The 17,537-nt window shown below is 39.3% G+C and overlaps 2 protein-coding genes and 1 long non-coding RNA gene across 5 annotated transcripts in view; 1 reads left to right on the forward strand and 2 right to left on the reverse strand.

Annotated features, from left to right (window-relative positions):
• Positions 1-10,711, reverse strand: LOC116042929 (bifunctional apoptosis regulator). 3 transcript variants are annotated; one of them, XM_031289412.2, is made up of 9 exons: positions 10,575-10,711; positions 8,780-9,080; positions 7,007-7,105; positions 6,066-6,159; positions 2,622-2,794; positions 2,217-2,361; positions 1,585-1,764; positions 784-980; positions 1-377 (listed from the first exon to the last, which is right to left on the reverse strand). In XM_031289412.2, exons 1-9 carry the CDS (start codon positions 10,660-10,662, stop codon positions 185-187), a joined length of 1,470 nt encoding a protein of 489 aa, XP_031145272.1. In that variant the 5' UTR covers positions 10,663-10,711; the 3' UTR covers positions 1-184. The 3 variants fall into 3 exon arrangements, with proteins under 3 accessions (XP_031145272.1, XP_035856766.1, XP_031145273.1); XM_036000873.1 differs by lacking the exon at positions 10,575-10,711 and adding an exon at positions 10,381-10,559 and having other exon boundaries at positions 4-377; XM_031289413.2 differs by lacking the exon at positions 10,575-10,711 and adding an exon at positions 10,306-10,559 and having other exon boundaries at positions 7-377.
• LOC118494966 lies at positions 3,657-5,416 on the reverse strand. The gene is made up of 2 exons (XR_004897186.1): positions 5,357-5,416; positions 3,657-4,678 (listed from the first exon to the last, which is right to left on the reverse strand). It is a non-coding gene; the product is annotated as an uncharacterized LOC118494966 (long non-coding RNA).
• A 2,034-nt stretch (positions 10,712-12,745) lies between the features above and the next one.
• LOC116042943 (zinc finger protein 91-like) overlaps positions 12,746-17,537 on the forward strand; it is a 30,983-nt gene continuing 26,191 nt past the window's right edge. Inside the window, exons 1-3 of the mRNA XM_036000439.1 lie at positions 12,746-12,897; positions 14,738-14,912; positions 15,025-15,509. Of these exons, the coding sequence (XP_035856332.1) occupies positions 12,889-12,897; positions 14,738-14,912; positions 15,025-15,509 (669 nt within the window). The 5' untranslated portion in view covers positions 12,746-12,888. The remainder of the gene's footprint in view (positions 12,898-14,737; positions 14,913-15,024; positions 15,510-17,537) is intronic.

The raw sequence follows: 17,537 nt of genomic DNA on the forward strand, positions 1-17,537 counted from the left end.
TGCTAATAATATGTTGGACTCGTGTTAAGACATTTTTCATTTTTGAAAAGACTTTCAAAATATTAACAATAATTTGGTGGCCACTCTGCAGTAACTCTGAGGACCCCCCCCCTAGGGGCCCTGGACCCCCTGTTGAAGATCTCTGCTGTACGGCATTAATTGGGCAATGACTGCATGCAGTTTGTTACAGTGCCTGTGTTTCTGGGTGCATTAGGTGCTGCACCACCAGGTCTATATTAATGATGGGACTGAAGTAGAGAGCCCAGTAGAAGAGGCAGTTGCACACAAACTGAGGGACAAAAGGCCACAGGAGGGCGAAAGCAAACCCCTGAGATAACATCTTCCACATGTGGTCCCACATCCTGCGCGGCAGAGACCTAAGGAACGTGGAAGGTACAAATTAGTGTATGTAGCCTTCTTCACCACAGGACCTGACCAACCTGTTACTTAACATGTAGCTTAACTTAACCATTACACTTCCCATTAATGTAATGTAGTGTCGGAACTTTCATATACATGCAACATTTCTAGTAGTGAAACACTTGGACTGCATTTATATAGCACTTCTTCCACTAAGTAGCAAGGAAGCTCGACCAAACGCTACATCACTATACTTTATTATTTTTATTAAAAAATAAGAAGCTTAAAAATGACTCAGAGAAGACACTAGGACTGTTTGATTGCTTCTTCGCCGTTGCATCTTAAGTATCCTTAAGTTACGTGAAAGGCGTTTAAAATGTATTTAAAAACAGAAAGATTACCCGGCCTTCCCCCTGTGTATACCTGATTCTGACTCTTGTCCAGAGTCTCCACAGGGCGCAGCACTCCAGCACAGACAGCAGCATGGCGTTAACAATAATGAAGCGTGATGTCCAGTAGTGGACGGCCAGCCAGTCCCAAGCAAACTCTGCTATCAGCTGGTATGGAAGTAGAAGGTACTTTACAAGAAACTCTGCCCACTGTCGCCAACTAGGCTCCAACTAACAAACAAAAAGCATAGGAAAAAAAAGATGACGATTGAGAAGTGGGTTTAAACAATAAAACAGGTATGAATGAAAAACAGATGAGTAAAAGTTTTTTTTTTTTTTTTTACAGTAAGCCACTATCAGTCTGTCATACAAAGAAAATCTGGCAACCTCAATAATAGGTACAGTATATCTACATGCAGATTAACAATCAGATGTCCAGTTAAGCTTGTTTGAGCTGTGATGTTAGTCAGAATAAGGGTAATATCACTGTTAGCATGATGCCTTTTTATTTTTATTATTTTATTTTACTGTGTTTGATCATGGGGGAAGATGTTTGCCTACATAATAAAATTCAATTTTTTTAATCTAAACCAAGAGAAAGATACACCAAGGGGCGGCCTCTAGCTCACCCACTAGAGCGTGCGCCCCATGTAGGCTGAGTCCTTTGCAGCAGCCCAGGTTCGAATCCGACCTGCGGCCCTTTGCTGCGTGTCTTCCCCCCCCCCCCCTCTCTCTCTCCCCACTTTCCTGTCTATCCACTGTCACTACCTAACAAAAGGGAAAATCCCCAAAAAATAATCTTAAAAGAAAGAAAGATACATCCAGTTTATGTTACCTGTGTGTTGAGGAAGCTGCTCTCCACTGAGTGTCCAATGTGTGTGATTGCCGGACAGCAGGTGTGCAGGAAGGGCAGGAAGGTTTCAGAGTAGTCGAACAAATACAAATAGAAGATTGTGAGACGAGGGGAGCGCTTCAGTGCATACAGCAAGAACAGTGACTTCCCTGCATTAGTAGCCTGGCAGGAAGTGAGAGAAACACAAGTATACAGAGTAAGAGGACAGTTGTTGTGTAGTTAATATGACAAACACACTGTTTGGAGATTCTGTTCCTTAAATCTAAATTCTAGAGGATTTTCTTAAATGAAGGGACTGTGGTATAACACCAAAGTAAATGTCACATCCTTAAATACACGTTAAGACATAGTGCATGCTATTGTACTGGAGGTCGAACTAAAACAAGATCTTTTACACAAACTAGCTCAGAGGTACTTTCACTTACAATATATCAACTTCATATATTTTCATCTAAAGATGCAAAAAAAGTACTGAAAGTACTACCAGCATGGGAAGTGAACTACAACAGGACAACTATTTGCAAACCAAAGATGCAAAATACAGTACGCTGAAAAGACTAATGATCAGTGGTTTGCTCGTGGATCTGTAATCTGGAGCAGAAAATACTCTTTACCTTGTATTCCCAAAGGTTCTGCGGAGGTTTGACTCCAAGGGCTTTAACTCTGTCCAGTTCTGCCAAAACAGCCCGTCGGTGAGCCTGGTTTTCGATGCTGTAAGGAGGTTTTAACAACTCTTCCTCCCCCAGCATCAAAAGTAGCCTAAAGCAAAGAAATCAACAACACAAGGCAAGGCATGAACATCATGAGCTTCTGCGTTCTGCTCTGTAAGTTTAGGGTGGTCTGTGCAAGTCTAAACCACAGTAGAGAACAATGCACTACAGTTCAAAGGTGACAATATGTTGTTAAACATATGGCTCAACTCACTTCTATTTTGTAGAGTATATTGTGTCCACATTTCAATCAGGACAAGGAAAGCAACCGAAAATTGTGCTGAAATAAAATTGTATTTATCCATTTACCTCCCATTGACGTTCTCCTGCTGGAAGGGTTCCCTGTAAAGCTGGGCCCAGGGCCCCAAGTTTTCCAGCCAGGACACAACTTCCTCCGTCGTCCAGTGAGACACGGGTTTACTTATCAGCAGGTGATGCTGTTCCACCACACCACTGCTCCAGTGATACACCAGCACCATCACCTGGAAACACACAGATAATAACAAACACGGTACAGTGGCCACTTGTTTGTATCCTGCTTATACCACACCAGGATGCATTATATATTTAGATGCAAAGGAAATATTTAGTTCACAAAGCTGTAGTTGGTAAGGAGAGGTGGATTTACATGGTGGCTGGAATCCCTCGAAGGCCAGACTGCTGCAAAGTAGTCCCACAGCTCTGGTTTAGCCTACAGTTTATCCAGTTACTGTGTCTTGCATAAACCAGCCAATGCTTAAATTAACATTAAACATGACTAATCAAAGTATAACTAAAAATATAAATTGAAATGACATATTAAAACGTTGGTATGATTTGATAAAATCCGTTACTTATCACAGCTTTATAAACAATTATGAATTATTCTCATTTATGAGAATGTACTGCTTAACATGTGCACAGCCATATATCAAGCTCTGTAAAGGCTGCACCTGCATGTGTGTTTCTACAGGTTTTCCACTGCCCTGTTCTCTATTTCCATCACAGTTACCATATGTGAACAGGTACGGAAATAAGCACATAGTCTGTCCTCTTTTTGTGTCATTTGGTAAAGTAAGAACAATGCTAAATACAAAATTCCTAAATAAGACTGCCGTGCATGACAATTTGTCGCCACAGCCGTAAAATGGCTGGTCGTTTAGCCATGTGTCCTTTTAGCCCCATGATAGCTTGACAGTTAAAGAAAAAGTAACTGTAACTCCACCTTGGTAAATATCAGTAATGTGCATAATAATTGTCAACTTAAGTCATATATCTTTGCATGGATAAAGCCTACATGGTCATGTAAAGTAAAAGTAAAATGATGGTGCATTGTGCTGTTCTTAAGTTGTTACGTCCTGTTTCTCTGGTGAAAAACCTAAAAAGCTATAAAGAAGAAGCCTAAATATCTTTGGAGTTTGGGAAATCAAAGGGCAAGAAATGCATAAACCTGAGTCTGGAGGGAAGGTGGACCCAGACTAGCAAGGAACTGATGGGCGTATAAAGTCACATTAGCCTACCTTAAAATGTAAATAGTGATTAAATTGAAGCTCAACATTCACTTGAAATGTTAACACGAGGTATTTTTATCCTGCAACTTGTTTTCTTAGTTACTTGCTTAGTTTTCTTAGGCTCATGTGAGCCAAGAAAGTCAAAAGGCATCCAAAATAAACTGATGCTTTTGCACACAGGCCCAGGCCCCCTTTCCAAAAATGACCTGATTCAATAATAATATTCATTAATGAACTGGGGTCAAAAACAGGACCATGCTCTCATCTATTTACATGCTCTTAGCCACACACGCACACAAAATGTACTGCCACGTAGCAAGAGACACAGTTGCATTGCTCCCAAGTGCCACATGGACAAAATAAACATGATCTGTCTACTGTGATAACCTTTAGTTATTACATACCACTATTGTTAAAATATACAACAACCTAAAAATACAGTCGTTGAATGTAGTCATACATTATTTTAAACAGAATAAACAGTGTAGGTGCAGCTGACCAACTTATAAATAAAGGGTCAGGTTTAAAATAATTTCCTCCAAAAGGCACATTTGTATGTATTATGTAGTAAAAAAAAAAAAGTGGGCACAAGGAAGGAAAAACCTTAGCGTGATATTATGTATTACAAAATAACACTGATTAGCGATGCACCACTGCAAAGTAATTGGATACTGATAATGAGCTCAAACCCTTGACCGCATACTGTGTCGTATAAAGTACATTATGAATCTTATTTACCAATCCAACAATGCAAACTGATTAAACAAATCATTATGTCGCTCAAAATTGATTTTTTTTAACATCATAGTAGGTATTTGTATTATCCACAAACAACTTACAATGACTGTTACACACAAACAGGTTTCTATACCAGACCTGCAAGTTTAGGTCTTAACAACATCATTTCTATTTTCCAATAAGAAAGGAAAACCCCAATAACACCATTGAGTATAAAAGAAATTATAAGAAAATTCAAGTGACTGGGGTGGCCTCTAGCTTACCCAGTAAGAGTGTGCGCCCCCTGCAGGCTGAGTCCTTTGCAGCGGCCCGGGTTCGAATCCGACCTGCGGCCCTTTGCTGCGTGTCATCCCCTCTCTTTCTCTCCCCCTTTCCTGTCTATCCACTGTCACTATCGAATAAAGGGAAAAGCCCCCCATAAAAAATGATCTTTAGAAAATTCAAGTGAGGTTAGGTTACCCTTAAGCCCAGTTCAGACCAAAGATTTGCAACGAGAAGAAACCGTTTTGAACAAAAAAAAAAAAAAAAAAAGTTATTTTAGCTTTTTCATCATTGCTAGAAATGCAACTGTAGCAAGTATCTCACTATCACTGTCCTCGTTCATATTTTAAGATGCTACAAATGATATCCAGCTACAAAAAAAGCCGGAAGTTAGAACGGAAGTACAGAGAGTCGTTGCTATGGAGAAGATACACCGTCTCGTCTTGTCGCATTGGTGTAAATAACAGTTTCATAACGTTGCAGACCGGCGCATTGCAAGTACAGTAGTTGCAAGTTTCAACTTGTCTCGTCGCGAATCTTTGGTCTGAACCAAACTTAAGTGTTCTTACTTTAACATGTTATTCCTTGGATTATTGTGTGCCTCATCCATAAAAACCTGAGAAACTGCGGTTGCCACGGCAACACTAACATACCGTCAATGGCACCTGATAGACAGGTAAGAAGGTAGCTAGGTGCCATAGCATCAATTAAAAAAAAAAAAAACAATTGGCAAAAAAAAAAAAAAAAAACAATTGGCAAAAGAGCTTTTAAGTTTAAGGCTCCAGCAGATTGGAATAATCTATCTCTGGAAAGAAGATCAATTTCTTTACTTGGTTTTTTTAAACATGCCCTGTCTGCTCGCTTTAAGATAAACTGCCTCGGTTATTAAAAATGCATGCAATCCTTATATCTACTGTCCATACCTAATGTTTATATTTGACTGTAGTTAGAAATTCACTCATACTCTACTGTTTACTTGTTTGCTTATTTACTTTTTATTGGCCATTTTGGCCTTTTGGTGGTTGTAATGTATTGATGAATATATGCAGGTGGTGTGGTTGTTGTTTAGTTTTTTGTCTTGTTTTTGTTTTTTTGTTGAGATTTTATACTTCTCGGTTATGTAATTACTGCGTTATATGTTGGGACCCCTTCGAAAACGAGATGATACATCTCCTAATAAAGAAATTTGAAACCCAATTTTGAGGCCATTTTAAGTCATACTGCACAAAATAATATAGTAAACATAAAGCAGTTGTGTACTTACAGCCACACATGTGAGTGCAGTCAGGACTCCAGAGAAGAAGAAGCCTGCTCCTTTGTGCTGGTTTGTCTTGGATCTTCCCAAGTTGTCACCATACCTAAAAACAGACCACAAAGGGTATCAAATACAAGTGAACAGATTAGACATACCGAAGGCACGTTGATGGGGATAACATCATCATTGTTAAAGGGATCTCTGTTATGGCGCTTACTCACTGCTAGTACCAGCTCTACTCGGCTCGGCCGCGGTGCCCCGTCCTCCTTTTTCCATTGCAGATTTAGTACGGCCTCATGCGTGAGGCGAGCGTGGCTGGTCGTCATAGCGACGTCGCAGGAAACTGCCGTGACCTAACGCGACACACACACAGAACGTCGAAGGTGTGTTGTTGTTGCTACAGCCAGAAGACAAATTTTGTTTCAAAAGAAGCTGGAGGCAGCAAAAAACCCACCGCTGGCTAAACTATTTAAAAATGGCGGGTTTGTTCAGGAGCAATGATGACGCAGTGATTAGTGACGATTCTCTCCGACCAATCAGCAGTCTGCAGGTTTTCACATCACCTTTTGGTATCGCCTCAGCTCGCTTGGAACCTCGAGGGAGGTGATACTAAAAAAAGTACCTGTTAGCAGGTACCAGGTACTTTTTTTCATAATGGAAAACCAAAAAAGGCGAGTAGCGTCGAGGCGAGCTGGTACAATGTAATGGAAAAACGCCATTAGAATTGCATTGTGGGTGATGTATGCACTAGGTTTTGGAAGAATAAAATAAAGACAATATCTCTGGTTCTGCTGCACCCATTTTGATCTTTTTGTTTTAAACTGTCCATCGTGAGTCTGTTATAGGAGTACAGTGCTAAATTGGTGGAGTACTCTTTCAGGGTTAATGCTGACACACTGTTCCAAAGCTTTACACCAAAACGGATTGCATCATAGATTATACTGTACTACCTCTGAAAGGCTAGCAAACTCCGGGAGATTTTGGGGTTATTCTGGATCTCTGCTCTTCTCCGCTCAACGACCTCACTGAACAGCTTGTCAGTTGCATCCCTAGAGAGAGGAGTGTTAAGTTAACAAGTGCAATTAGTAGATGAAGGTGAAATGTACAACAAGAGAACAACCAAAAAAAAGGTGGTGAAGCTATGGTTATGTTCTTTGGGGGTTTTGTTAGCAACAAACAACCTAGCTGTTTCACAGCGATGCTGAGGACTCTGTAGTAATTCTGCTTTTTGCCGTTTGAAACAGTTTAATGAAACTCTTAAACATCTGGAAAAAGGTACAACTTACTTTGGAAAGTGAAAACACATGAATCAAGTCTTTCCCTTTCCTGGATTAAAACAGTGTGCACTATGCATTGACTGTATAGTGATAAATTGATGTAAGTAACAGTGTACAAAGATAATCCTAACTCCTCACCTGTCATACTATTAACATAACTTTTAGCGGCATTCACATACTGTATATTTCCTAAAAGCCACGTTACTTCTTTGGTGATACAGTATTTGTGTCTGATGACAACAGCTTGCTTCCTCTTACTTATTACAGTAAAAAAGTAAATCAAGTCAAGTCAATCAATTTGAAGACATTCAAATGTTGGACAAACAAATGTTTCACTGACTGACTGAATTAGCTGCGGGTGATAATTTCCTAAACCAACTTCTTGGTTTAACAATCTTTTTTTCCCCATTTACTCTAGATTACTAGATTCTTGACCAATTAGCAAAAGACGTGTAAGTTAAGTAGTCTCGCTTTGCCAGCTCTTCCAAAGCGCGCTGAAGGAGGGTCTTGCTACTCCACATAGCATTCGGGGATGGGAGGAAAACGTGCTGTGGTTTAGTGGCACTTCTTTAAACCAATCAGAATCGTCATGGACGGTGCTAAACTCCGCACAGAGCCGCTGCAAAATAGTTGTGCGAGAGAATACTCACATTGGACAGATAGTCTAGCTAAATATCTCGATTTACCCTGCAGTGAACTGAGGAGCAGTCAACAAGAGTCCTCATAAATCAACCGAATTTAAAATTCCAACACAAAGCGGAAAGAGATGGAAAAGACATGCAACCGGTGGAATTTCCTGCAGTACCAGAGCAATCCCGGAAGTGGAACGCGAAGGATATAGACCAGTAAGTATGTGACTTGTTTTGGAATATTGTGAAAGTGAAACCATGCTGCACTAGGCAAACAGACTACAAGGCTATACTGTATAAAGCAAGTATAAAGCATGTAATCTTAGTCCACATACTGAAAGGAAAAGTCTGGCACCACACCGGTAATGTGGAGCATACATTGTACTGTCTCGCTCATCATTGATTAGGCTGAGAAGCTTAAGCCAGCAGATCAGTAACTCCAGCAGTGTCCAGACAGCCAGGAACCAAACTAAATTAATTCTCAACGGTTGGGGGTAACTTGGTTGTTAAATGAATGAAAGATTGGCTGGATCTGTAGAGGTCAAATATATTTCTCCACCACTGGAGAGGAGTCATACATCAAGATTATATATCTTTGTAAATAAGGTTTTATTTAGATAACATTTAGCATTTAAAAACTGTGTCTTCTTTTATTACATTAAAAAAAGACCACACCTGTCACACGCAAGTTTTTTTGTCTTTAGAAGTTGTCAGTAGGTCTTTGTTCTCTACTGTACATGAGAGAAATATGAATATTTTGGTCAGAAAATCAGGGAATCATTCATTCCCTGATATGGTCTGGCTGTGAAAAGCATACCTCAGCAGTATGTTGATTTTAGGAAAGCCTTCCCACTTCTCCCGGCACTCTGGACACTCATTCTTGTGAGAGGACTCCCACCACAGAGCCAGACAGTGTCGGCAAAAGTTATGGCCGCAGGTCAAGGTGGTGGGGTTCACTAAGATGTCGTAGCAACAGTGGCATGAGACTTCATGTTCTGAGAGGATGGTGGTGGAGGGATTCGACTGAGGAGATTCCGAAAAGTGAGGGGGGTTGTCCATTAATGCTCCCAGACCGTCATCTGATGACTCCCACTCCATCTGGTGCAATATATCCAAGTCTGAATAAGAGGAGAAACAAGGTTACAAGAGAAGAACTAAATTGAGAAAGTGATATAAATTTAAAGTTTATAATATGGGTACATTCTCTAAAAGCTTCTCACAGACAACCGCAATTCAAAGGACTGTGCCAGTGCTTGTGTCCTATTTACTACAATTCACATACCTCAACTAATTATTTTTTTACTTTTTTTTTCAGGAATGCATTGCCTTTCAATCAACATCTAAACAATAGTATATTATTTAAATATTAGCAAACTCTTGACTTGAAAGCTCAAGTCTGCATTATGTTTTATTGCTGCGGTAATGCAGTTAGGGATGAAACTAACGATTATTTGTTACATTGATTAATTGATGTATGAATGTATACATTCACATAAAGAGTCAACACCTACCGAAGTCTTATTCCTTGTGTATGTAAGTATACTTGGCCTATAAAACTGATTCTGATTGTTTTACTGACTATGCATTTATTCTATAAAATGTCAGAAAACAGTGAAAAATGTCCATCAGTTTCCCAGAGCCAAGGTGATGTCTCGTTTTGTTAGACCGACAGTCCAAAAAAAGCACGCCATTTACGGACTTATATATATCATTTAAGGGATGACAACTTTCTAATCTATAACCTATCATGAGTCGTCTGTGTGACAACACATCATAATCTTCCCTTGCTGTCTTTCAGCTGCTAATATTGTTCGCCTTCTTCTAAAATATTAGAAACACTAAAGCAAAAACAGAAAACCCGAGCAGTTATATTTTGGTGTTGCTCCATTATTTCAGGAAGTGTCATTTGTTTACAATGTTTGGTACGCTTGACAAAGTGCAATGTGAACGCAAACCGACCAATATTAAAAATGTAACAATATAGTTGCATTTCACCCCCGAATCGTCTAAATAACGTTAGACCTAGCTAGTTATATAGTTCGGAACTTTACCGAACGCTTTGAAGGCACCCTTAACATTGATAGCAGCTAACGTTAAGTTAGCTAGCTAGCTATCACATCCTGACCTGTAGCTACGTTAGCTGTTACGTTACTTTGTACATTAACTAGCTAGTTAGTCGTTAGATAATTACTAGCTAGCTAGGTCAGGAGCAATATTTACAGTTCTGTAAAGCAGAAAGAACAGTTTACTGATATTACGTTAGCTTTAGGACTGATATGCTAGCTAGTTAGCCGCCAGCAAGTGATAGCTAGCATAACAAACTGGTGTTAGTGAGAGTTTCACCTCGTCTCAGGAATGGCCTTTGAGTGGTGACCAGCTGGAGTTTGACATAATAACTATCTGGTTAAAATAACTTACGTATGCTTATCGTAAGTTAAACCTGAATCAAACCGTCCACGACGGAGATAAATATTTCTGCCTCAACTGCTGTCGCCATGGCTCCGAGTACGTACTCCGAGCTGCTGTGGAAAGCCCCACGTACACATCCACACGCACGTCAGCGTGTCAGCATGCGGGTACCTGATTACACTCTTCATTGATCATACGCTCACCTATCTCAAATGTGTGGCTGAGGCCAGGACAGAGAAGATGTCTGCAGTCGTCCTCGGTGATGTTGTAAAGCCAGCTGATTTCAGCCATGTGGCTTTTTAAAGCGTTTTCAGTTCAAAGTTCAGATCAGATTCTGTTACTAGTTCAGATTCTGGACTAAAGAATGAGGTATTCGTGACCCCGATGATAACAGAGCAGTAACCTATTAACTTACACGTTGGGTCTGGTACAGGGGAGACACACTGTATTTATGAGTTATGTCCGTTCTCTTAATACATCCATTGTTATGTCCAGTGGTGGAAAGAACATTTAAGTATAATACTTCTACATTTTGGAAGTCAATATTGTACTTTTACTCACTTTATTTGATAGCCATACAGTTTGCAGATTCAGATAAATAATTCACAATATAATCAACAAATACATTATGGTATTATTACAGTGAATCAGTATTTTTAAAGGGCTATGGTACTTAGGTACTTTTAATAAATGCAGCATATGGGGTCCAAAACATACACTATAAATATCAAGGTCCAAAACTACTTTTTGCTATAGTAACATTCCCTTTATGATCTCTTTTCAAAGTGAACTATTTAATAAAGTAGAAACCCATTAAAATGTTGTTGAGGCAAACTTCCCCTGAAATGTTCAGGAGACTTGGGCACGGTGTTCCCAGGGGCAAAATATTGAAAATTGTCTTTACCCTGCAAAGGATAAGCAGATGATGACTGGATCAACTAGTTTCCAGTAAAGTTTGGCAGTGGTTTTATTATGAAAGCAAATAATGGCCTTAAAGATTTGAATTTATATAAGCAGCTGAATGCCTAATTTTGAAATTCAATCACTACTGAATACTCAACATTGACTATTGAGTAACTATGTAACAGTAATGCAACACTGTGAAACTACTTCACTACAAATACAATTCCTGCATTCAAAACCTTACTTAAGTAAAGGTATCTACGTATTAATTAATTTGTCTGCAGTGTAGCCTAGATGTTTAAGGTAGTTTAATCTACAGCAATGCAACATATTTTATTCTATGAGTAGTTCCACTCAACACCACTGCCCTATTGTGCCCAGATTGCTTAAGTGAGGGCTGCCTGCAACCTGCAAGACCTTTCAAGTTATGCCCCTCTCGTGCAGTCTGCCGGCCATTCTCAAATTGGTGGCTTCATTATTTTATTTTTCACTTTATTAGAGACAATATCATATACAATATATAGGACATACAAAGACACAGAAACTACAATATTGACAACACAGGGTCCAGGGGTACAGGCAAAGAGGACAACAAGGCTTTTCATTCAAAAGTCTAAGTCCTAGCACCATCTTCATTACACAGGTCACAAAGGTTGCATATAATAGCACAGTAGATAGATAGCTTTTTATTGTCATTCAACTGTACATACAGAGTGCACATATGAATGAAATTTCGTTCCACTGGCTCATGAATACTGCTTTAACTAAAAACAAAAAGTAAAATAAATAAATACGAATGCTACAGAGTGTTATTTTAACATTTAAATATGACATTACAAAAATAAAAAAAAATAAAAGTCTTCACAGCTTTAGAGTTATTTTAAATGGCCTCCATTCAGCAAGTGTAAATTAAAGATTGTATAGACACACAAGAGAAAACACCCTTAAACGAAAAGAATATTCTGCAAATGTCTTTGGATGAACTCTAGAATGTCTGACCAAAATTTCTCAAATTAGTTGCTTCATCTTTGACTCAGACTAGTTGTCAGACTATTGTGAAATGATGGCTCAGTATTCATATGACTTATTCTGTACTGTCCAGTAGGTGGCGGTATGACGGATGGTAATGCTGAAAAAAAAACGAGAAGAAGAATTGGTGGCGCAACCGCTACACTTTGCCAATTTTTTTTCCTAGGATGGCGAAGGCATTGGGAAGGCATTGTCAAGATTGGCATGTAATCGTTGCCTGCTCTGGTTGGCTTGCTCATGGGTGTATTAAGAGAACTGAATACAACGTTTATTACAATGAGAGTTGGGGTTGCTTAGGTTTAGGCAAGAGGAGTGGGATTGGTTAGGGTCAAGGTAAGAATGCCAGGGTAAGCCAATAAGAGGCCGAGTAGAGCAGAGTAGGGCGGGACATGCCTTCGACGTCCTAGGTTAAAAAAAAAAAGAGAAAAAAAAAAAGAAAAAAAAAGAAACTCGCCAACGGTGTAGCTAGCTGGACAGTAGGGTTGAGTTCATGACGGGGTTCTGTCATCCAGAATAACGCAACAATTTTGCTCATCACCCTGGTTTTCTTATGACATCCTTCAAACCCTGCGACCGTATCGCATTATGTTTGAGGTAACGTAGACAACTTAGCTGCTATTCGGGCGATTATTGTACAGCTAAGTGTCCTTTGCAGGGATTTTGGATGTAGCTTAACTGTTATAGTTAACGTTACATAACGTTAGCTAACATTAGGTGACGTTAGGTAACGTTAGATGTAGCTCGTTAACCAGGTATGCAGATTAAGAAGTTACATGTTTACTGTAGTGGGGTGACATCGGTTTATATTAACCCCATTTCGCTCCTACATTTAACAATGTCTCTAATGTTGCCTTGGTTGTTAGCTAGTTAGCTAGTGACGTTTGTTATTAAACTAACGAGCGTTGCATTCAATGTATGAAACTCATCCGGGGAAATTATTAATTCACTGCTCCCGACTCTCGTTGCAAGGGCTTCCTACATGTCCAAGTGTTGCTGAAAATATATTAGGTAGCTCACGGTGCCTAGAGTATTGGTAGCTAGCGTAACAAAACAGAGACGTTTATTTACATTAACGCACATATTATCCCTGACCATTGCACATATTATACATACTGTGAACTTTTGCACACACCCCTCAATATTTTTGCACACCCTGCTCTAAACCGTACAGCCTTCTTATCTTTCCCTTTCTAAAACAATTACATTTTACAGAACATGTTGACTTCTCAGTAAAAGGATAGACAGATAGAAGACAAGTAAACGAGATTTAAGAATGTAAGCCTTAAATAATATACATTAAATAGAAACAAATGGATGAGAAGAGAAACTGAACTAGACCTCTTTTGAATATACACTGTACAAAGATAGTGCCACAGTAATAAACTGTATATTAGTCCAAGTAGGTGGTATTGTGTAAGGTAATATTGTTGTATTTAGATATACTGTATATGGAATATACAGTATATCTACAGTAATACAGGGATATGAGGTAACTGCAATGATAAATACTGAGATATAGAACATTATAATTAAAGTCAACAAAAGCTGATGATGACTTGGTTTTTAAGGAACATGAAAATCAAAGTTTGTGATTGTGGGTTTTGGAAAACCTTTTTTCTCAAATAGGGCTGCAATAAATGATTTATCATTTTATTAATCTCCCAATTATTGTCTTAATTAATCGATTAATCATTTGATCTGTATAGCTAATTTTCAGAAAATAATTTAAAAAAAAATCCTCAATTTAGTTTAAAGCGAATACAGTTTGTTTATATTTGCCTAACTTGTTAGCAAATGGTTATAATTATGTGACCTAATTATTTTTTAAAAAACATTACAATTATATGTTGTAAGAACATAGTAAACCCCTGCATGCTGTACACATCGCACTAAGTTTCTTAAAATAACAAGACCTTCGACCGACCACCAAACGCTGAGAGGGTGCAGGACTTCGCTGCCTTCTTTTGCATTTTTTCAAACTCCTCACACCGGTCCACCATGTGTGCATTACACACTATTAAATTAGACATTTAATGTGAGACTGCAGGACTGGCAATGCGGGTCACATTGTTGGAACAATATATGAACACACCCAAGCCATAACAATGGGATGTCTTATTTTTCTTTCATGAATGTGTTGTTACTCGTCTAACTTGACTTTTTCTCAAGCCAAAGATGTCAATGAATTAAGGGCCCCACTGGCTATAAGTCTTTGCATACACAGTATGTATATATGCAAAGACGTATATACTATAGTGTGTGTGTGTGTGTGTATATATATACATACTTTGCAATATTTCAGATTAAGCTTGTATTATTATTGTATAGCTTTGTTACTTGTTGTGCCGACACATCTTAAAGGTTTCAGTTTGTTACTGTATGCCTTGCGTGTGATGATCACTGATCATGAGCATCTGTCTTTATGTCTTAATAGGATCCTGAACTCCAAGATCCGTTGTCACTGAGTCTAATTGAAAACTATGATGACCAGAATTCGCCACGTCATGATTCAAAGAGATCACCAGCAAGCCCTGACTATAATTGTGACACACCAGAGATTCGAGTAATCATTAAAGAGGAAGAGGAAGGCTGGATTGCGAGTGAAAATCGTGAGTGGAAATTCTTAAATATAAGCTTCACCCTTACTTGATGACATACACAAAAATGACTCGATTGTGGTTTTTCACATTTTTTTGTTTTGCCTCGTAATGTTTAACACAGAGGAGAGCTTCAGCTCAGAGGGAGAAAAAGAGGATACTTGCACAAGCACTTGTCATCCCGACCTCAAAGCATGTGGGAAGGAGAGCTCCATTTCGTACGGAGTAAAGAGACAGCAGAGTGTATTTCCGGGGGAGAAACGTTCGGAGGAGTCTGGAGGCCACGATCTCTATGGGCAGAGCTCCTCTGCCAGAGAGGGGCGGCAGAGACACATGCTCATGGACTCTGATGAGAAACCTAAGATTTCCTGTCTACGTGGAAAAGCACCGGCAAATGTGATTGTGCATCAGTGCAATAACACAGGAGAGAAACCCTTTTCCTGCTCAGTACATGAGGCGACCCCCAGTCCCAAAAAGAACATGAAATCCCATCAGAGAACACATGCAGGGGATGAGTGTCATGCTAAAGACCAGAGCCTCGACGTAAAACAAAGCACATCTTTGACAACAGAAGCAGAAGACACCAAAAGATCAACACTTTGCCAAACAGTATGTCGAAATAGTTTTAAATATTTTTTTCAATTATTTCACAATGGAGCTCATACAATAACCACTCATTTTCTTTTACGAGTGATTTGAGAGAATTTGTGGCATTCACCAGTTTTCTCTTTATTTAGAATTTTTTTCTTAGGCCTCAACAAAATTCTCGAGTGGTCCAGACCTGTCATGCGAATCATGTGCAGAAAATAGTTGCTAGAAAAATCTTTCTTCTTCTGACTGCTGCCTCAGGGTCTTCATGCAGGTCTTTGTCTAGTATCATCTTCTGTTCCACTGACAATGTTACATCACCTGTAGGCTCTAATATTCTCTCTGACTGTAGTCATTTTGATTGCCTAATCATATTAGTCATGGACCACTTTAATTAAACAGGTTTTTTTTTTTAGCATTTAACTTCATATAAGTTACATTTTATTTTATTTATGTGTCATACCCATAGACTGTTAATATTAATGGACAACGCATCCGGTTTGGCGAAGTACTGAGAATGCAGAAGTGCCTTAAACCTGCATTCTATCTGAATTCCAGCAGGGGGCGACACATGCGGTTGCAAAAGGAGGTAGATAGAAGTCTATGAGAAAGTGACCCACTTCTCGCTTGATTTATTACCTCAGTAAACATTTTCATAATGAGTTTATGGTCTCAATCGCTAGTTTTAAGTCTTTTGCAACACAGAATGATGTTAATTTTTTGAATCGTGGTCTCGTTGATTTTAAAATCGGCGATAAAGCAGGGGGTGTTTTAGGGCGTGGCTATGATGTGATTGCCAGTGAAAGTGTATAACGTAATGTAGAGTGTAAGCAGCTCCTCCCTCACTCCTCCCTCTCATCTAAAATCGTCACATCCGCAACCAGGATGGCTGCGCCCATAACGGCAAACTTGACGACGGATAGCAGATCTCCACAAAATCAATGGGTGACGTCACACATGCGTTGTCCATTAATATACAGACTATGGTCGTACCAAACATTTGGCCCATCCCAAATGGGAATACAAGACACTGCTATTTAACAGACGTTTTCCGGTCTCGCATCTACAAAACGTGTAGAAATACATGAATAACAAAAACTGTACAAACAAAAAAATATCTACAGATCACCTCGCTAAAGAGCTTTTTTTCCCCAGGCTTTCTCAAGATAACTGGCTAATTTAACAGCCATCTCAGTCTTTGAGCATCATGCATATTAGCAAAATCAATATCCGTTTTCATCTTACTAAATCATCGTATAATATAACAAATCATTTCTTCTTTATGTCTGATGCCATGTTGTTGATGGCTGTAATGAGTTCTACATGTTTAGAAATTATTCTAAACAACAAAGTGGTCCTCTAATACCACTACTGACGTTGCTAAATGTGAGTTTGCTGGTTTTAGACAGCAGGACTTGAAACAAAAAAGAATTTAGATTATGCTAATGACCTCACAAATGTGGACCGCCTCCATTATTCAGGCTGAAACGAGCAATTTAAGGGCGTTTTCACACATACCTCATTTGGTCGGACTTTTCAGTTTGATCCGAACCAAAATTAGAGGTGTGAAACCTCCCCCGGACCACGGTCCGGATCAAAAGACCACATTTTGGTCCGATAAAAAGAGGTGGTCTCGGTCCGGTTCGTTTATAGTGTGAAAGCATTTTTTGGATGGTTCGGACTTTCGGACCAAATACAAGAAGCTCTGGCAGGCTCTCCTTGTGTTACAAGACCGAGGAAGCTCCTTTAAGGAATAGCTCGGTGCTTAGCCTGTACGTGAGAGAGAGTGTGTGACGGTGAATGCGCTCAGAGCAGACAGCTGTCGGCTATCAGAGCAGAGAATACATCAGCAGTTTATTTGTTAAGTGGTAGTAAATGTACAGTGTAGGTTTCCGTTTGTCTCTGAATAAATGCTCCAGAAAGAAAGTTCCCGTGTCTTGCTTCTCAACATCACAACAAAACAAAAAGAGCCGCAGCAGTCAGTCGAAAAAACTCCGACCCAGAGAGAGGATACGAGAGGACGGGGAAGCCCGTCTACAAACCAATCAA

Source organism: Sander lucioperca, chromosome 4 (genome assembly GCF_008315115.2).
Source record: "Sander lucioperca isolate FBNREF2018 chromosome 4, SLUC_FBN_1.2, whole genome shotgun sequence".
In the NCBI taxonomy this organism is placed as follows: domain Eukaryota; kingdom Metazoa; phylum Chordata; class Actinopteri; order Perciformes; family Percidae; genus Sander; species Sander lucioperca.

Bases quoted from the DNA above. Each gene is read 5' to 3' on its own strand.
- LOC116042929 (XM_031289412.2), bottom strand. From the start codon at position 10,662: ATGGCTGAAATCAGCTGGCTTTACAACATCACCGAGGACGACTGCAGA. The intron at 9,081-10,574 runs GTGAGCGTATGA...CCTCTTATTCAG, and splicing joins CAGCCACACATTTGAGATAG to ACTTGGATATATTGCACCAG. The intron at 6,160-7,006 runs GTAGTACAGTAT...GTCTGTTTTTAG, and splicing joins AGTTTGCTAGCCTTTCAGAG to GTATGGTGACAACTTGGGAA.